Raw genomic sequence first — 15,032 nt, forward strand, 5'->3', positions numbered from 1 at the left:
GGGAAGCTCATCCACTTAGGCTAATGAATGGGGCAGATTCAATCTCTTACTGAAGAGACATATTTGGGAACTGCAGCTGGGGGCGAATGCATTGCATTCAAGGGGCACCACTGTTATCTGACTGTGTGTGTTTGTGAGGAGACATTCATTCGGACTGAGTTTTATTATAAATGGCAGCCGTATAGATCAGATGTGGCAGATTTTTAGGCTTGTGTAGTATATTACCTTCGCAGTAATGCTCGGATCAATATAGCTTATGACAAACTGCATTATTTTCTTTGTCAATATACTGTCAAACTGATCATGAGAGATGTGGGTTACTACAGTTAATGTAGTCTAGGCTACCCTGCTAAATTGTGATTATTTTTTCATGAAGGAACAAAGTAGAACAAACTTAGTACAGTAGTTTTCATAAAGTCTTGAGAGTGGAAAAAGTGACATTGGGAAATAAGACTTGTAGTTCCCCCTAGTGTTTGAAAACAGCAAGTGTTTCCTGCACAAGTTAATGTATTTCATGAGGCAAAAGGAAGACAAGAAAATAAATGGTTAGGAGTTGTCTATGTAAGAATAAAGAAATAATAGAAAATGTAAATGTCATGTTGAACTATTGTCTGATAAAGGCTGACAGACTGTATTGTAGTGCATACTCCATAACGCAAGATGTCAGCCTTCAACTAGAAAAATGCACGTAAAAAAGCTAAAGAAATAAGGCGAAGATGTAAGGTGAGTTGTCTTTTGAAAACTGAAGAGGAACATAGATGCTTTATTTGCCAGCTCATCCACTCTTGAGTGTTTAAGAGGTCGCTAGATCACCTCAGGGCTTATAACTAAAATGGCTTCATGTCCTGGTTTCATTTATAAACGTGCCTTAGAAAAAACATGACTGCCGTTTATCCTGAGACAAAACAATAGCACCACTAACACTGACATATTTTAAGATATTGGTTCCCGTTAAAACAGCTCAAACACGCATTAGTCTGGGACTAGGTTTTATCCACCCTCAGCTCTGTGAAACCAGCCCCATGTTAATTAAAACATATGCTATTGTAAAGGAAAAAATCTGTATCTAACAATATTTACTTTATGTTGTATTTGTGGAAAATTGCACATCTCCAATTATTTCTCAGTGTACACTAGTATTAAATATCGAGTATTATAATTTTATTTGTTGAAATAAATCGAGCCTCAACATATAAAGACCAATCAGATGCGTTAAAGCAACGCACGTGATCCAGAAAGGAAGTGGCCCTGGAGTGTCTAATCTCGTTTTTTTTTTCCCTGAAGTTCTTTGTCCTCCATCTAGAAACATCAGCAGCTTCTCAACATGGCGAATAACAGCACAGGCTAATAACGGGCTAGCGTCTATCCCCCTCTCACCTCCAGTTAAACCCTGAAGAATAGTATGCAGGAGTCTTTGACAGTATCCCAGAAAGAGCTTAAATAATGGAAACGCGGGGGATTGAGCAGATGTTCGACTTCCAGCGGTAAATTATTCACATTTAAAGCTTGAAATGACAACAGTTCCAGAGCTAACACAATTAGCCATAGCATGTTCAACATCAAACCCTCAAAAACAACCGTATAAAGTCTTTTAGAGACTATTGAATGATTTTCAGATATATGCATAAGAGAATAAATAGTAAACACCAATGATTTCTGGTTATTTTTGCACGTGCGTAATTTAATACTCTGTATTTGTCATAAATACTAATGTAACAGTTTTAAAGTGAATATTTCTATTTAGCAAGGACGGATTCAATTGATCAAAAGTGACGCACGTGTTTCTGTAACATAAACCTTTACTATCTTACTATTTCAATCATGTGCTGTTCTTTTGAACAGTCATCATATGGTTCATATGTTAGTATTGCATAACATAAAAGTCTGCTAGTTTTCTTCAGTTAATGAAACCTGCCAAAATATGCTGTATATTATCACAGTCAGTCTTAATATTTGTGATTATTTATGTCAGTAGTTAGGCCTGTTGCCTGCATAAAACTTACAAATCATAATGCATTATTGTATATTAGCTGATTTATTCTCACCAAGGTCTTAACTCATGTTTTTAGTCATCCTGATATTAGAGTAACTCAGACATGACAGCAGAAATGAAGTGCACTAGTTAGTAAACTGCTGGAAATGTAGTTATGCAGTCCCCTGTTACACTATGCAGGTCTCTGATATGGAGAGATGGATGCTGGTTTCTGCTAAACGGCTGTTCTCAGAAATAGATCCTGAAGCTGGTTTCTATTCTTGTCATCTGTTTCCACAGGTTACCAAATGACCGCTTCATCCTGCTGCTGTTGTTGCTGTACTCCCCTGTTGGCTTGTGTTTGATGTTACTGCGAATATTTATTGGTGTTCATGTGTTTCTAGTGAGTTGTGCACTACCTGACAGTATTGTCAGAAGGTAAGACACCACACTGGAACGTTAATCGATAGCGACATTTAGAAAGCACATCAAAAGACTAGGACCAGTAATAAAAAATAATATTTAGAAATATATTAGTATTATTTTAATTTAGTATTATGTGCTCTTATAGTATATATTTTGAATTGCCTTCTATTTTTTTATCATTTCACTTAGCTTAAGTTTGAGTAATTTTGTTATTGCTTTTGTCTTGTTTTATATTAACTTTAAATATTTCAAGTTTTTGCCAAGGCAACATTTTTAGCTAATATTTAATTTAAGAACAATTATTTTTAATATTTTAAGTTAACAATACTGCTGCGGTGTGACATGCACAGATCATTTTTTAATGAATGTATAATTTTTACACAATTTTTTACTTGTAGAGTTTTTACTTTTAAAAATGTGTCACACACCTGATGTAACCGGGTGTTAAAAATTATTAATAGATTGGTGATCAGTCACAAGTTCCCTAATTCATGTATATAAAATTCTTCGTCAAATTCTTTGTCATTTTTGTTTGGCAGATTTAGGGTGTGTTCACACTTGGCAGGTTTGAAAAATGAATGCAACACGGACCAAAGACATGTAACCGCGACCGTATAAAGGGCATAATGTTCAAGCATACACCTAAATAAAACTGTTCCGTCATATCCAGGGTCTAGACTTTTACATGAACCCGCAACAATAAGTGCCACCAAATGTGAATAAAATGAGTGTGCCAGGAAATACAGTGTGTGAGTCTTAAAACCGCTAAGTCAAAGAAAAGCTTACCGTCTAAGAGTTGCCTGACTGTCATGTAGTCTAATAATGCACATATATTCATCCTATATGATGTGGTTGTGAATGATTTGACAATAGGAAACAGCCTACACTTGAAAATCGGGCCGACATGTTTTTATATATATTTTTTAAACATGTTTAAAAATGATCTGGAGGTTGTGAGGTGCTCGGCTCGTCTAATTCCTCTCACGCTGCAAGCCACGACCATATGAGCATCAACGATTTCTATGAGTGAAACATTTTTTTGCACTGTGTACACTGTACACCCAGCTTTAATGAAATTTTGGTAGACTACATTGTGTTGGATTTGAGATGGACAGCCTAATTGTTATATAATTCAATCAATTAATCAATCAACTTTATTTATATAGCACTTTTACAATCAAAATTGTGTCAAAGCAGCTTCACAGTGTCAAACTGTATAATATTGCAACAAAATTAGAATTGGCTGTACAGTCGTTCTGGAGAAAACAGCGATGTTATCAGCTTATTTTAATTTATCATATAGCGACAATGTTGGCATATCCGTATTATAGTTTATAGAATTAATTAAAACCTAATTCATAAGTTTTATTTGTATAATTAGTTGAATAAATTTGGATCATAATTTTAGTGTCCCCAACTGAGCAAGCCAAGCCAAAGGTGACAGTGGCCAGGAACCAATGTTATCGTTTGTACATTTTACCAGTATTTAACATAATTTCAATGCAAAAATGAAAAATATGCTATATGAAAATTACTAGGTTATTTCTTTATAAAATATAAGATTTGGTATGCAAAAAGCTTTTTTTTTTTAAAGGTACATTGAAAAAGGGGGGGTCGTCTTGTATTCTGAAAAATGTGGTACTCAATACTCCTAATGTGTGTGCACTAACTCAGATGAGTTAAATCTACTCCATACTTGGCCTTGACGTCTTCACTTCAAATGGGAACACACCCTTAGTTTGCGTTTTTTGTGTGTTTGCTGCATTGATGCCAGTGTGTGTGAATTGGCGTCTATCTGTGATGTTTCAGGTTCATAGTGAGAATAATGTGTTCAGTGCTGGGTCTGCACGTCCAGCAGAACAGCCCGCGCTTACGGGACAAAACTGCCCGACTCTACATCTGCAATCACGTTACACATTTCGACCACAATATTATCAACCTCCTGACCTCCTGTAACACGGTGAGTGTGTGTATGTGTGTCTCAGTGTTTTCCTAGCATGACGTAATCTTCTGTGTCTTTCATTGGTTTACTCACACAATGAGGTCTATTTCTTCTTTGGCAGCTGTGCTGACTTAATGTCGGGCCAGAGGCCAGTGAATGAGGTTTCATTCTCTCTGCTTGCTCACTTCAAAAGATTCACTTTGTTTGGATGCGGGGCAGTAGGAGTAACTTGCATTAAGTTTCAAACATTAGGTCATGCTGGTCTGCTTGATCTTGCGTGTTTCTGTATGAGTTGACCTAGGTTTTAGTTAAAAAAATAAACCATGTATTTATTATAAATGTGCACTTATTAATAATGCATGTCATTTTACATTACAAACAAAATGGAAGATTAACAATGTGTAAACCTTTTGAATATTTTTGTATACCTATATATAGTACCAATATACCTGTATCAAATCGATGTGGTTTTGCTTAAAAACAACGAGAAACGCCCTAATTCCTTTAAAAAAAAAGTTTAACAAACATTACTGCTTATAATTAGCATTTCCTACATTTTCCTAAAACATTTTAGAACCTTCTGGAACTTTCTAGGACTGTTGAGCGGGAATTTTCTTGAGAGAGAGAGAGCGAGAGAGAGAGAGAGAGCTTTGAGCAAGCAGCTCAACTTGATACTTTTTGATATTTGTTTCAGTATCAAGCTATATAAAATATCATACAAGATAAGTGATACTACCTTACAGAAGAAAAAGGCTATCTGAAACAATTATCTAGTGAGATTTCAGCAGTCACATGGAAGAAGAGGAAGTGTGCCTTTAGAATAATCTTCACTAGAAGAAAAGTGCAGAATGCCACTCCAATGCAAATGAATGGATGGTACCAGTTTCTTGAAACAGAAATCAAAGGAAGAAAGGATCAAATAGGGGAATTTTCCATAAGAGCAAATCATCATATTTGATTGATTTCTGAAGGATCATGTTACACTGAAGACTAGAGGAATGATGGGTAACACTTAGTTTAGAATAATGGTCATTAGTTAACATGAACTAATATTGAACTGCACGTATAAAGCATTTATTTATCTTTGTTAATGTATTAACTAACACGAACTAACCATGAGCAGTTTAATGTGTTACTGTATTTGGTCATCTTTGTTAATGTGAGTTAATAAGAATCCAGCTGTTCATGGATTGTTCATGTTAGTTCACTGTGCATTAACTAGTGTTAACAACATTTTAATAATGTATTGGTAAGTGTTGAAATTAACATTAACTGATGTTAATAATAATAATAATAATAATAATAATAATTCATTACATTTATATAGTGCTTTTCTAGACACCTAAAGCACTTTACATATAGAAGGGGTGAATCTCCTCAACCACCACCAATGTGCAGCATCCACCTGGATGATGCCACGGCAGCCATATTGCGCCAGAACGCTCACCACAAACCAGCTGATTGGTGGAGAGGAGACAGAGTGATTAGGCCAATCAGGATAAGGGGATTAACTAATGATCATTATTCTAAAGTGTTACCGAATGATGCTGAAAATTCAGCTTTGATCACAGGAATAAATGACATTTTAAAACAATTAACCAGAACATTTGTAGAACTTCACAATATTACTGTTTTTTTTTTTATCAAATAAATGTAGCCTTTGTGAGCAGACTTCTTTCAAAAGCATTTAAAAAGCTTACTGACCAAAAACATTTGAACGCTTTGCTCAGATGCTTTAGTTTACACAGTTACCTATTTGATTCAGCTTCAATAATAAAAATAAGAGAAAATAAGATGCTTTTAATTTCTGTCCCCGTTTTATAATTATTTTTTCATATTTGCCTCTTTCTCTGTGTTTAGCCTCTGCTGGAGGGCCCTGTGGGGTTCCTGTGCTGGGCGAGGGGCTTTATGGAGCTGGGTCAGGGTATAGGGAGCAGGACGGAGCTGACTGAGACCCTCTGCAGATATTGCTCATCTCCTAACTCTTTACCCCTCCTGCTCTTTCCAGAGGAGGACACCACTAATGGCCGGACCGGCCTCCTCAAATTCAGGTTCAAAACATTATTCTTTCTTTTCTTTTGGCTGTAGTCAATTCAAGTCATGTTTATTTTTCACCAATACAGTTTTTTTTCAAAGCAGCTTTACATAAAATCATGTTGTTAATGTGCATCTTAATACCATATAGTTGCATTTAGCCGATTTAATACAAAATCAGTCAGCCAAGATTTGTTATAAAGTATATTTTGCCCTATGCAAGTATACTTATATGCAGATAAAGGTGGCCGTATTTGTATATCTGACTTCTGACTAAAGTATACATTTTGCTAAAAATATATGTTGAAAATAAATATGCCATTAGCAGAATTTTAAACCTACAAATAAGTGTACTTTTATGATAGCAGTAAAGTGACTATTGTAATTGGGTAATCAAAATAGCCTAATATACTGTAGTCTGTGCTTTTGTTTTTATTTTCATATTTATTTTTAGTGAATTTAACTTTGCTTTAAAAAGCACTATATTTATTTGTAGATTGTGATGTTACAATGCTAGAATGTAATGTGATTTGACCCTTTTATGCACATCATGCGTAAAAAGCATAGGCTACATGTCACTTATATTCACTATATTTGTTATTATACATTTGTTGTAAAATGAACATTGTGTGTAGGACAACATTGGGCAGGATGTGAAATATTATTTTTATGCTGAAAAGTTAGATATACTTCTATAACAAACTTTATATACTTATAAGTCAGTCGATAATATAGTTTCCATTTTACAATGATTTATAATGTATCTGATTTGGTTTTAAACTGTATGTAGACAGTCAGGTGCCTGATATAAATAATGTTTGGTAAGTAAGGAGTGATTTAATGGTGAGACTTCAGTGATTAAAATGTGGATCTGTTCTGGGAGGGTTGCCAGGTCCTCACTAAGCTTCCTTGACAGTCTCTCTAAGCTTTACTGATCCTCCAGTTTAGCCTTTACTACCTGTTAATCAGCTGACACCCACTTTGCCATTAGCTTTTAGATGACATTTCCTTTTCTCTTTAAGAAAGCTGCCATTTTTAAAAGCCCTACTTCTTCTCTCTCCTCAGCTCTTGGCCTTTCTCTGTGTCTGACTCCATCCAGCCTGTGGCATTGCTGGTGAAGAGGCCATTCGTAGCTGTGGTAATTGCATTTAAACCCTTTTTTATATTACACACTCAGTAAATGATTGCAGTTACCAGATATTTTTTTGTAACCCGGTTAAATTCACATGCATAATGGATCATAATTACCTCTGTAGCTCTGAATGTGTATGTAATGTAATCATTTCTGTAAATCACTTTCCTATGAAACAATCCACCCATGCATTTAGATGAGACTGAATAATTGTCAATCGTGTCTAGAGTTTCCAGATTTTTTTTCATCCTCAAGTTCTTGTTAACACACACAGGAGGGTCTTTGTGAGAGTGTGTATATTTATAGCAGCACTGATAATAAGTGATTCACAGTGCAATAGAAAGATGGACTGTCAAAGGTCAGCAGATCGGCTCACAGTGACCCCATGCTCTCATTACAGCATTGCAAAATGGTTTTATTATGTATGTTTTAGTGAGAACTGGAGTGTGTATATGATCCACTCATTCAGCTGCTGTATTACAGCTGATGCCACTGACCTCCACATCTGATTCTTTAAATGTTAAAAGGCAGCTAAACATTTGTATGTTTAAAGTATAGGGACTCGTTTGAGCCACAGAATAGACAAAATAAAAAAGGTAATTGCTTCAAGGAAATAATTCAACCTTTTCTTCTCACAATCTTGCAATTCTCAATTGCCAGTTAAAATTGTGACACTTTTTTTCTCAGAATTAAAAGAAAATCAAATTTGTGAGATGTTTTTAAAATTATATAATGAGTTTTATTCTGTGGTGGAAACGAGCTTCCATAGTAAAGACCCTATATGCAGTATATTGTGATAAATATATATATATATATATATATATATATACAATATATATTAATTTACAAATGTGTGAAACTTTATTTGGAAAATATTTAATTTGTTATATTACATTACTACTTTTTCTACTCTCTTTAGTACTCTTGTGTTAGATTTGTGCATTTTTTTTTTTATCCTTCTGTTAAATCAACATTAAACATTTATTACATATAACATTTTAACATTAAATATCTACTTATTGGTTCTAATTGTCACATAATAGCTTGTTGTTGTTTTCGTTGTTGTTTTTTTCACTGTACCACTACAGTAGTAATAAAGTAGCTAAATAAAATTTCTTGCATAGAAAAAAATTAGATAATTTTGATTTATAGTTATATTTAGTTTTTCGACTTCTCATGCTCTGATTCAAGCTGTACTGTAGCTTTAAGTCTTATATATGTAAATCACCTTTATGATTTGCTTACCATTTTGCTTGTGAAAAAAGCTGGCGCAGCACTGTCGTTCATCTGGATGGGGCGAGTTGCTGAATTCTGGATAGGTGTTTTTTGTAAATGCGGGCGGTCTTTTGTTAATGCGCTTATGGTTGTGATGGTAATTCAATGATGATTTTTTTTAATGACCTGCTTTTGCAGCTCCATGGTCAACTGGGCAGGGAGAATTGTGCTGTGCATGTGAAAGTATGTAGATAATAAGCGTCAAAGCATCGACGTACACATAACTGTTCTGTTAAACACTAGCATCTAGGATGATATAAAAGGTCTTTCTCCGTTTCTTTTCAGAGCACTCCAGAATCCTCATGGCTGACCGAGCTGCTGTGGACCTTTTTTGTACCGTTCACAGTGTACCATGTAAGGTACTACATATTACAGTTTCTCCTTTGTCCAGTGGCAGTATTTTAAACGTACAATCCTCTATTGCTGCTCTCGACAGGCCAGAACTGGTAATACATTAATGAAGCTTTTCAGTATTTAAGAGCCTCAGGAGTCTTAAAGATGAAGCTTATAAGACCGACAGTTTCAGGTTTAGTCCTGAAAATCTGTGCATACTTGCCCATTGCTAAATATTGTACTTTTATTACTGTCACTTTTAAATGTTTGAATATATTTAATTGTATAAAATGTTGACATTTTAAAGTAGAAGCTAATGTTGAATGTTACAATTATTGAGTGAATAAAGGAAGAATCAGAAGCATAATGTCTTTCTGAATTAATAAAATTTCTTTTTCACTCTTGCTAAGTGTCTCTGTAAAAAAATGTAAGGTGTTATTGATTTGAAATGCTCTCAACCAGATGGCTTCCACCATTGTCTAAAGAAGATGGTGAATCTCTTCAAGAATTTGCCAGCAAAGTCCAAGAGGTAAAACTTTTTCCCGTTTATTTTTTGTGTTAAATTGTGTATTATTTTATCTATCAAACATGGTATGGTTGCACTTTCATTTAAAACACTGCACTTTCTGAAAAAGTATGTTTGCATGTGCACAGTGGTTATTAATGTTTGTACATGCTGGACAAACCACTTAAGACTGGAGTAATAATGCTGAAAATTCAGCTTTGATCACATTTTAAAGGTTATTTTACATTGTAATAATATTTAACTATCACTGTACTTTTGATTAAATAAATGCAGTATTAGTGAGCATAGAGACTTCTTTAGAAACATTAAAAAAATCTTGGTGACTCCAGTAGTGTTAGTCCATGTCACAAAAACTGGACTGGTATCATTCAACAAGAGCATGTAAAAAATATTGAATTAGTCCGACTAAAGCATTCAAAGTGCGTGCAAATGCATGGACCGATCCCCTGCCTATTGCTTGCTGAAAGTTTGAAAGTCATGCTTCTGTAGTAATGAATGCTCTGTGAAATTCCTTTAAATTAAATGGTTTTGAAACCATTTTCCGGTAATGTCATACTTGGTTGAATTGCCATTAAAAACATGTTCAAACAAACCATTATCTTATTTTCCACTGACATGGTTTTTCATCTACCTAACCTTCCGATCTGTTTCATGTCCATTTCAAAGCTTTGACTTCAGTGTGTCGTTTGATGTACTGTGCATTGTGTCCCTCTGTCAGCTGCTGGCCACCGAGCTGGGCGTGATCTCCACACAGATTACTAAAGCAGACAAAGCCGAACACATCAAAAGGAAAAGACACACTGCCCTTCAGACTGCACATTCAAGTAAGAACGGATTCAATGGTGAGAAATGCAATTATGATGTATATATACATATAGTTAGATCAGTATAGAAGATGTATTTTGTCTTCTAGTTTAACATGAAACTATATTTTTGACAGATTTGGGTGCCAGACCTCGCACGGTGGCGCAGGGTTTCCTGGGCGCAAGTGCAGGAGCCGAAGACTCACGGGTAGCACGTATGGTGCAGCAGGTGAAAGAGGTGCTGCCTGACGTCCCGTTATCGGTCATCACCAGAGATCTGTGTATGTCATCCTCCCATAATGCTTTGCTGTATGCACTTAGCCATTAACACATCTTTGTCTGAAATAGTAATTCAGACAAGCTTAAAAAAAGCTACTGTGCCATTATGTGTACTAATGCAAAGCTGATTTCTTGGGTTTAAGCATTAAGCATGGATTTGGTTAAAGGGAAGCTGTTGAATTACTCACCCTCAGGCCATGCATGATGTAGGTGACTTTTTTTGAGCAGAGCAGTAAAGAAGGTTTTTTAGCTGAAACTGTGGTCCTTTGGTGTGATTCATATGGCTAACACCACTTTGAGAGTGATGTATAGTAGGGGTGTCACGATTCTCCAAATCCTCGATTCGATGACATTTTCGATTCTTAAGTTCGATTCAAATCTCGATTTTTACCTCTTCTCTTTTTTAAGCACAGGTTGCTATGCCATTTTTAGACTAGACTTGTATGCTATATTATATCTGACCTTTGTTGGCAATGTACCACACTACATTGTCAAATTTAATACATTTATTAACAACATATTGTTACATCTTCATTCATTTTAAAACTTAAGCAAAATATCCTGCTATCTAGTTGAAAAAGATGACATTCCAATTCACAACAAAGCAAACAAAAACAATAAAATGTAATGTGCTGTGGCAGTCATGAAGCTCTGTGTTGCTCTTTCTCCTGTATAAAACATGGAGAGAATCTCTGTAGCTGTGAGATGCGTTCTACTAGTGTGGTTCTAGCACACTAATGAAATGCCTAAATACACATTGACTCGTACTTTGAAAGGCCTGTGCCTTACTATTGTAGTTGCAGGATGACCATTCAAGTTCAGATGAGGGAGATAAAATATGCAATGTTGCAACCTAAAATATATAACTATATAAACATCGTAAAGTAAACATTGTCTTTTCATCAGCATTAGTTTATAAATTATTGCCTGGCATAAATGTGTGCTATTCATTGATTGAGCCGTTCTGAGGTGCTGTATTGGAGATGCGTGAGCCCGTAGAAGGGTTAGCCTTTGCGTTTCCCCGCGGTTAGATCCACACATTACAATTCAAATGTGCACCTCTTTTACACTGGATATCAGTTCTGACTGAATCTCTTGCCTATTTGTCCCCCTCTAACATTTTCGTCTCGTTTTTGTTCATTGATAAAATGACTAGATTTCCGTCATAGTTTTTGTCATCCAGCACTAGTTTTTATTTAGTTATCATCTCGTTTTCGTCTGTAAAAAAGGGTAGTTGACAAAAATTATTCGTCAACTTGAATGAGCATCCCACGAAAATAATTTGTCAATGAAATGAACACTGCTTTAGTGAAAGAGGAGAGGGTTCAAGTTCTGTCAGTGGGTATTCTGCATCTGCAGTTGCCATGCTATCATTTTGAGTGGCTGTAGCTAAGTTAGAGGAGGTTGACTGTTCACTTCAACTCGTGTTTTTTTTCCAGCTTGGCAAGCAACCGGATGTGACATGGGGCGTGGCAGCATCGACGATTCCATTTTTTTAATTCGGCCTAATTTAGTTTTGCCTGAATGTTGTTGTTTTTTTGACTCTCAAAGTGACGGTAGTCATTGACTTGCATTATATAAACCTCCAAGGATCACTGTTTCAGATCAAAATCTTCTTTACTATTCTACTGAAAAAGACACCTAAATCTTGACTGGCCTGCGGGTGAATAAATTAACAGCAAATGTTTATTTTTTGGTGACCTATCCCATTAATTTACCCCTTTCTTTTTTCTGTACAGTACAGACCAACTGTGTGGACACAACCATAACCAACCTGCTGGAGCATACTGACCAGTTCAGCTCGGAGGCTGCTGCGAGCACACCTTCAGCTCCAGCCAAACCAGCAGCTTCCACCACCCAGTCTGCAATAGCATACACACCCAATTTAAAGGTACAAGTGATTTTCACATCACTCACTGAAAAGATGCAGAGGCAAAGGAAGTTTGTTTAACAAGTAGTGATGTTTGGTTCTAGAATGAATTGTTCTATTAATCGGGTAACCAGTTGAGCAGGTTCACAGAATTGATCTGAATCAAACTTTTGTTCCGGTTTGATGACTTAAGACCTACATCCGCAGTATGCTCAGCACCAAATGAGCCTATAAGCATGTCCAGATGAGTTGTTGAAACAAAGAATTGGTTTGAAATTTGCTGGGGTTTGTTGGTGGCCATGATGATGTGGCCCTCCATCAGGGTAAATTCGGGAAAAGTTTGATTTTCCAGATCGCTTCGTTAGTGATGAAGGAGTTGGCTGAAGCTATTCGGACGGTAACTGTTTCTCGTGGGATCGGAAGGTATTGCCATCATTTAAGTTACAGGGACTGGTCAGTTATTTTATTGCCGTCCGTCTCTCACCACCCGCGTAAAAATCCCCGGCCGAGTTACCGACTGCTTTTGACAAACGCAAGGTCGTGTTGATGTAACAGCTGTCCGAATCCACATCTCTATATCACTTCAAAATGCACTGTTTGTAATCATTTTTGACCACTGCAGAACACCATACGGTTGCTTTGCTGTTATTAGGATGCATTTATAGACTTGTATTTCCTTAAAATGCTGGCAAGTATTTAGAAGAGCAATATATTTAATCACCGCTCAAACAAATTAAAATAAAAGCACTTAAACGTTTGATTTGGTCTGTTATTTATAGCAGCATTTATTATCATACCAAGCATATGACCTTTTATTTACAGCATACGATGTGACGGACCACGTGAGCGGCACGTTCCCGATCACCAAACTCTCCTCTCCACCATGGCGTGAATAAATCACAATCCGAATGCACGAGTTTTAGGTTTTATCCTATAGTTTTATTACTGAGGTGGCATGCACATGTGCACTTTTATTTTGTCGGATTTCCATGAGTGAAACAGGCGAAGGGCGCCTGACATACGTCACGACCAAACGTTAGCGATTGGTTATGGCAGATCCAGAGTGGCTCAGGGCAGATCCAATAGTTTTAAACCTCAACAGGGTGCCCGCCTTCGCGGAAATAAACCCTTGTCATTGGAGAGTGGCCAGACTCTATGTACAAATGAAATGTACGAGAGTCTGGTAAAAGGCTAGGGTTTAGGTTTGTACAGCGTGACATATCAGCTTATGAGTGATTGAGTGAATGTGAGCTCAGAGTGATTGCTAACCTAGAGTAATTACGAGCAGTGTGAAACATGAAGCAAGATAACCCAGGGTTAACTATTTCAAGTGTGGAAAGCCCTAATAACCTGTCTGGACATGCTTATTGGCTCGTTTGGTACTTCGCAAAGAGTGTGCGTGCTGTTTTTAGAGTTTGGCCTTATTCTGTTCAAACACTACAATGGCCGCCTTCTTGCATGGCCTATATTGGTGAATTTAACTATAAATAGTAACTTTAAAGCCTTTTGTCTGACAGGATATTTATATAAATATGTCTGTGTATTCTTTCAACAGCCAGCTGCCAAATCTTTCGGGAGATCACCCACAGACAGACACATGACCCTACAGGAGAGAAAAGAAGCCTTATATGAATATGCAAGAAGGTAACATGTTTAAAACTCTGTTGTTTATCAGTGTCTTCTAGGTTTATTGTATTATAAACGTGCTGTGTTCCCTTTTTTGAGTAATCTGATTCTTTCTATTCTCCCCACCTGCAGACGATACATTGAAAAACATGGACTGAACAAAGAGGATGATCTATGACCGTGGACAAAGACACACCTGAGGAATTGTTTAGGAAAGGCCGCTGCTTTACACAAAATCCACATAGACAAAGAAGAAATTATAGAGTTGACCCAGAATGAAACATTTGTGCTCACCAAACATACAGAGAGAAGACTGGATTTTTTTCCTTTCTTGGTTTTGTTTCTTTATAAATCTTCTTGCATGGCAATCATGCATGTCTTTTTATTATTTCTCTCTGCAACAGAAAACAATTATTTTGGTAAACAATTTGTATTAAGACCCAGTGACCTTGGCACACTTCATATTATTTTTATAAGGTCCTTGGGTAGAGAATAAGGGTACAGAAACAAATGGCAGTGAACTAAAACAACTCAAGGTTTGTTAAGTGGTTGAGAATACATGTTGATGCAATATCAGCTTTTAAAGACATTAAAGATCATATAGAAATACAAAGACTATTCTGATTGTCTCTCTTGTACTTTATAGACTTAATTTATCATTGGAAATGTTTTTTATTGATGCATATTTTTTGTGAATGAAAATGTTGTCAGGGAAAGATCGACATTTTTTTTTTTTCAAAAGGCATGTCTTACCTTTACAGTGCTATTTTTTTTCATCTGGAATATTTTTGAAAATATTTTCAGCTGACTGATT

General features: G+C 36.1%; 1 protein-coding gene across 2 annotated transcripts; it reads left to right on the forward strand.

The window, feature by feature from the left end:
* Nucleotides 1-1,287: 1,287 nt before the first annotated feature.
* On the forward strand, nt 1,288-14,836 carry aup1 (AUP1 lipid droplet regulating VLDL assembly factor). Of its 2 annotated transcripts, none has more exons than XM_067456992.1 (12): nt 1,288-1,484; nt 2,273-2,410; nt 4,208-4,358; nt 6,201-6,391; nt 7,440-7,512; nt 9,067-9,140; nt 9,577-9,643; nt 10,359-10,482; nt 10,581-10,724; nt 12,462-12,613; nt 14,148-14,236; nt 14,351-14,836. In XM_067456992.1, exons 1-12 carry the CDS (start codon nt 1,444-1,446, stop codon nt 14,394-14,396), a joined length of 1,290 nt encoding a protein of 429 aa, XP_067313093.1. In that variant the 5' UTR covers nt 1,288-1,443; the 3' UTR covers nt 14,397-14,836. The 2 variants fall into 2 exon arrangements, with proteins under 2 accessions (XP_067313093.1, XP_067313094.1); XM_067456993.1 differs by having other exon boundaries at nt 1,289-1,484; nt 10,359-10,464.
* Nucleotides 14,837-15,032: the final 196 nt, after the last annotated feature.

The sequence above is a fragment of the Pseudorasbora parva genome, chromosome 11 (assembly GCF_024679245.1).
Source record: "Pseudorasbora parva isolate DD20220531a chromosome 11, ASM2467924v1, whole genome shotgun sequence".
Lineage (NCBI taxonomy): Eukaryota > Metazoa > Chordata > Actinopteri > Cypriniformes > Gobionidae > Pseudorasbora > Pseudorasbora parva.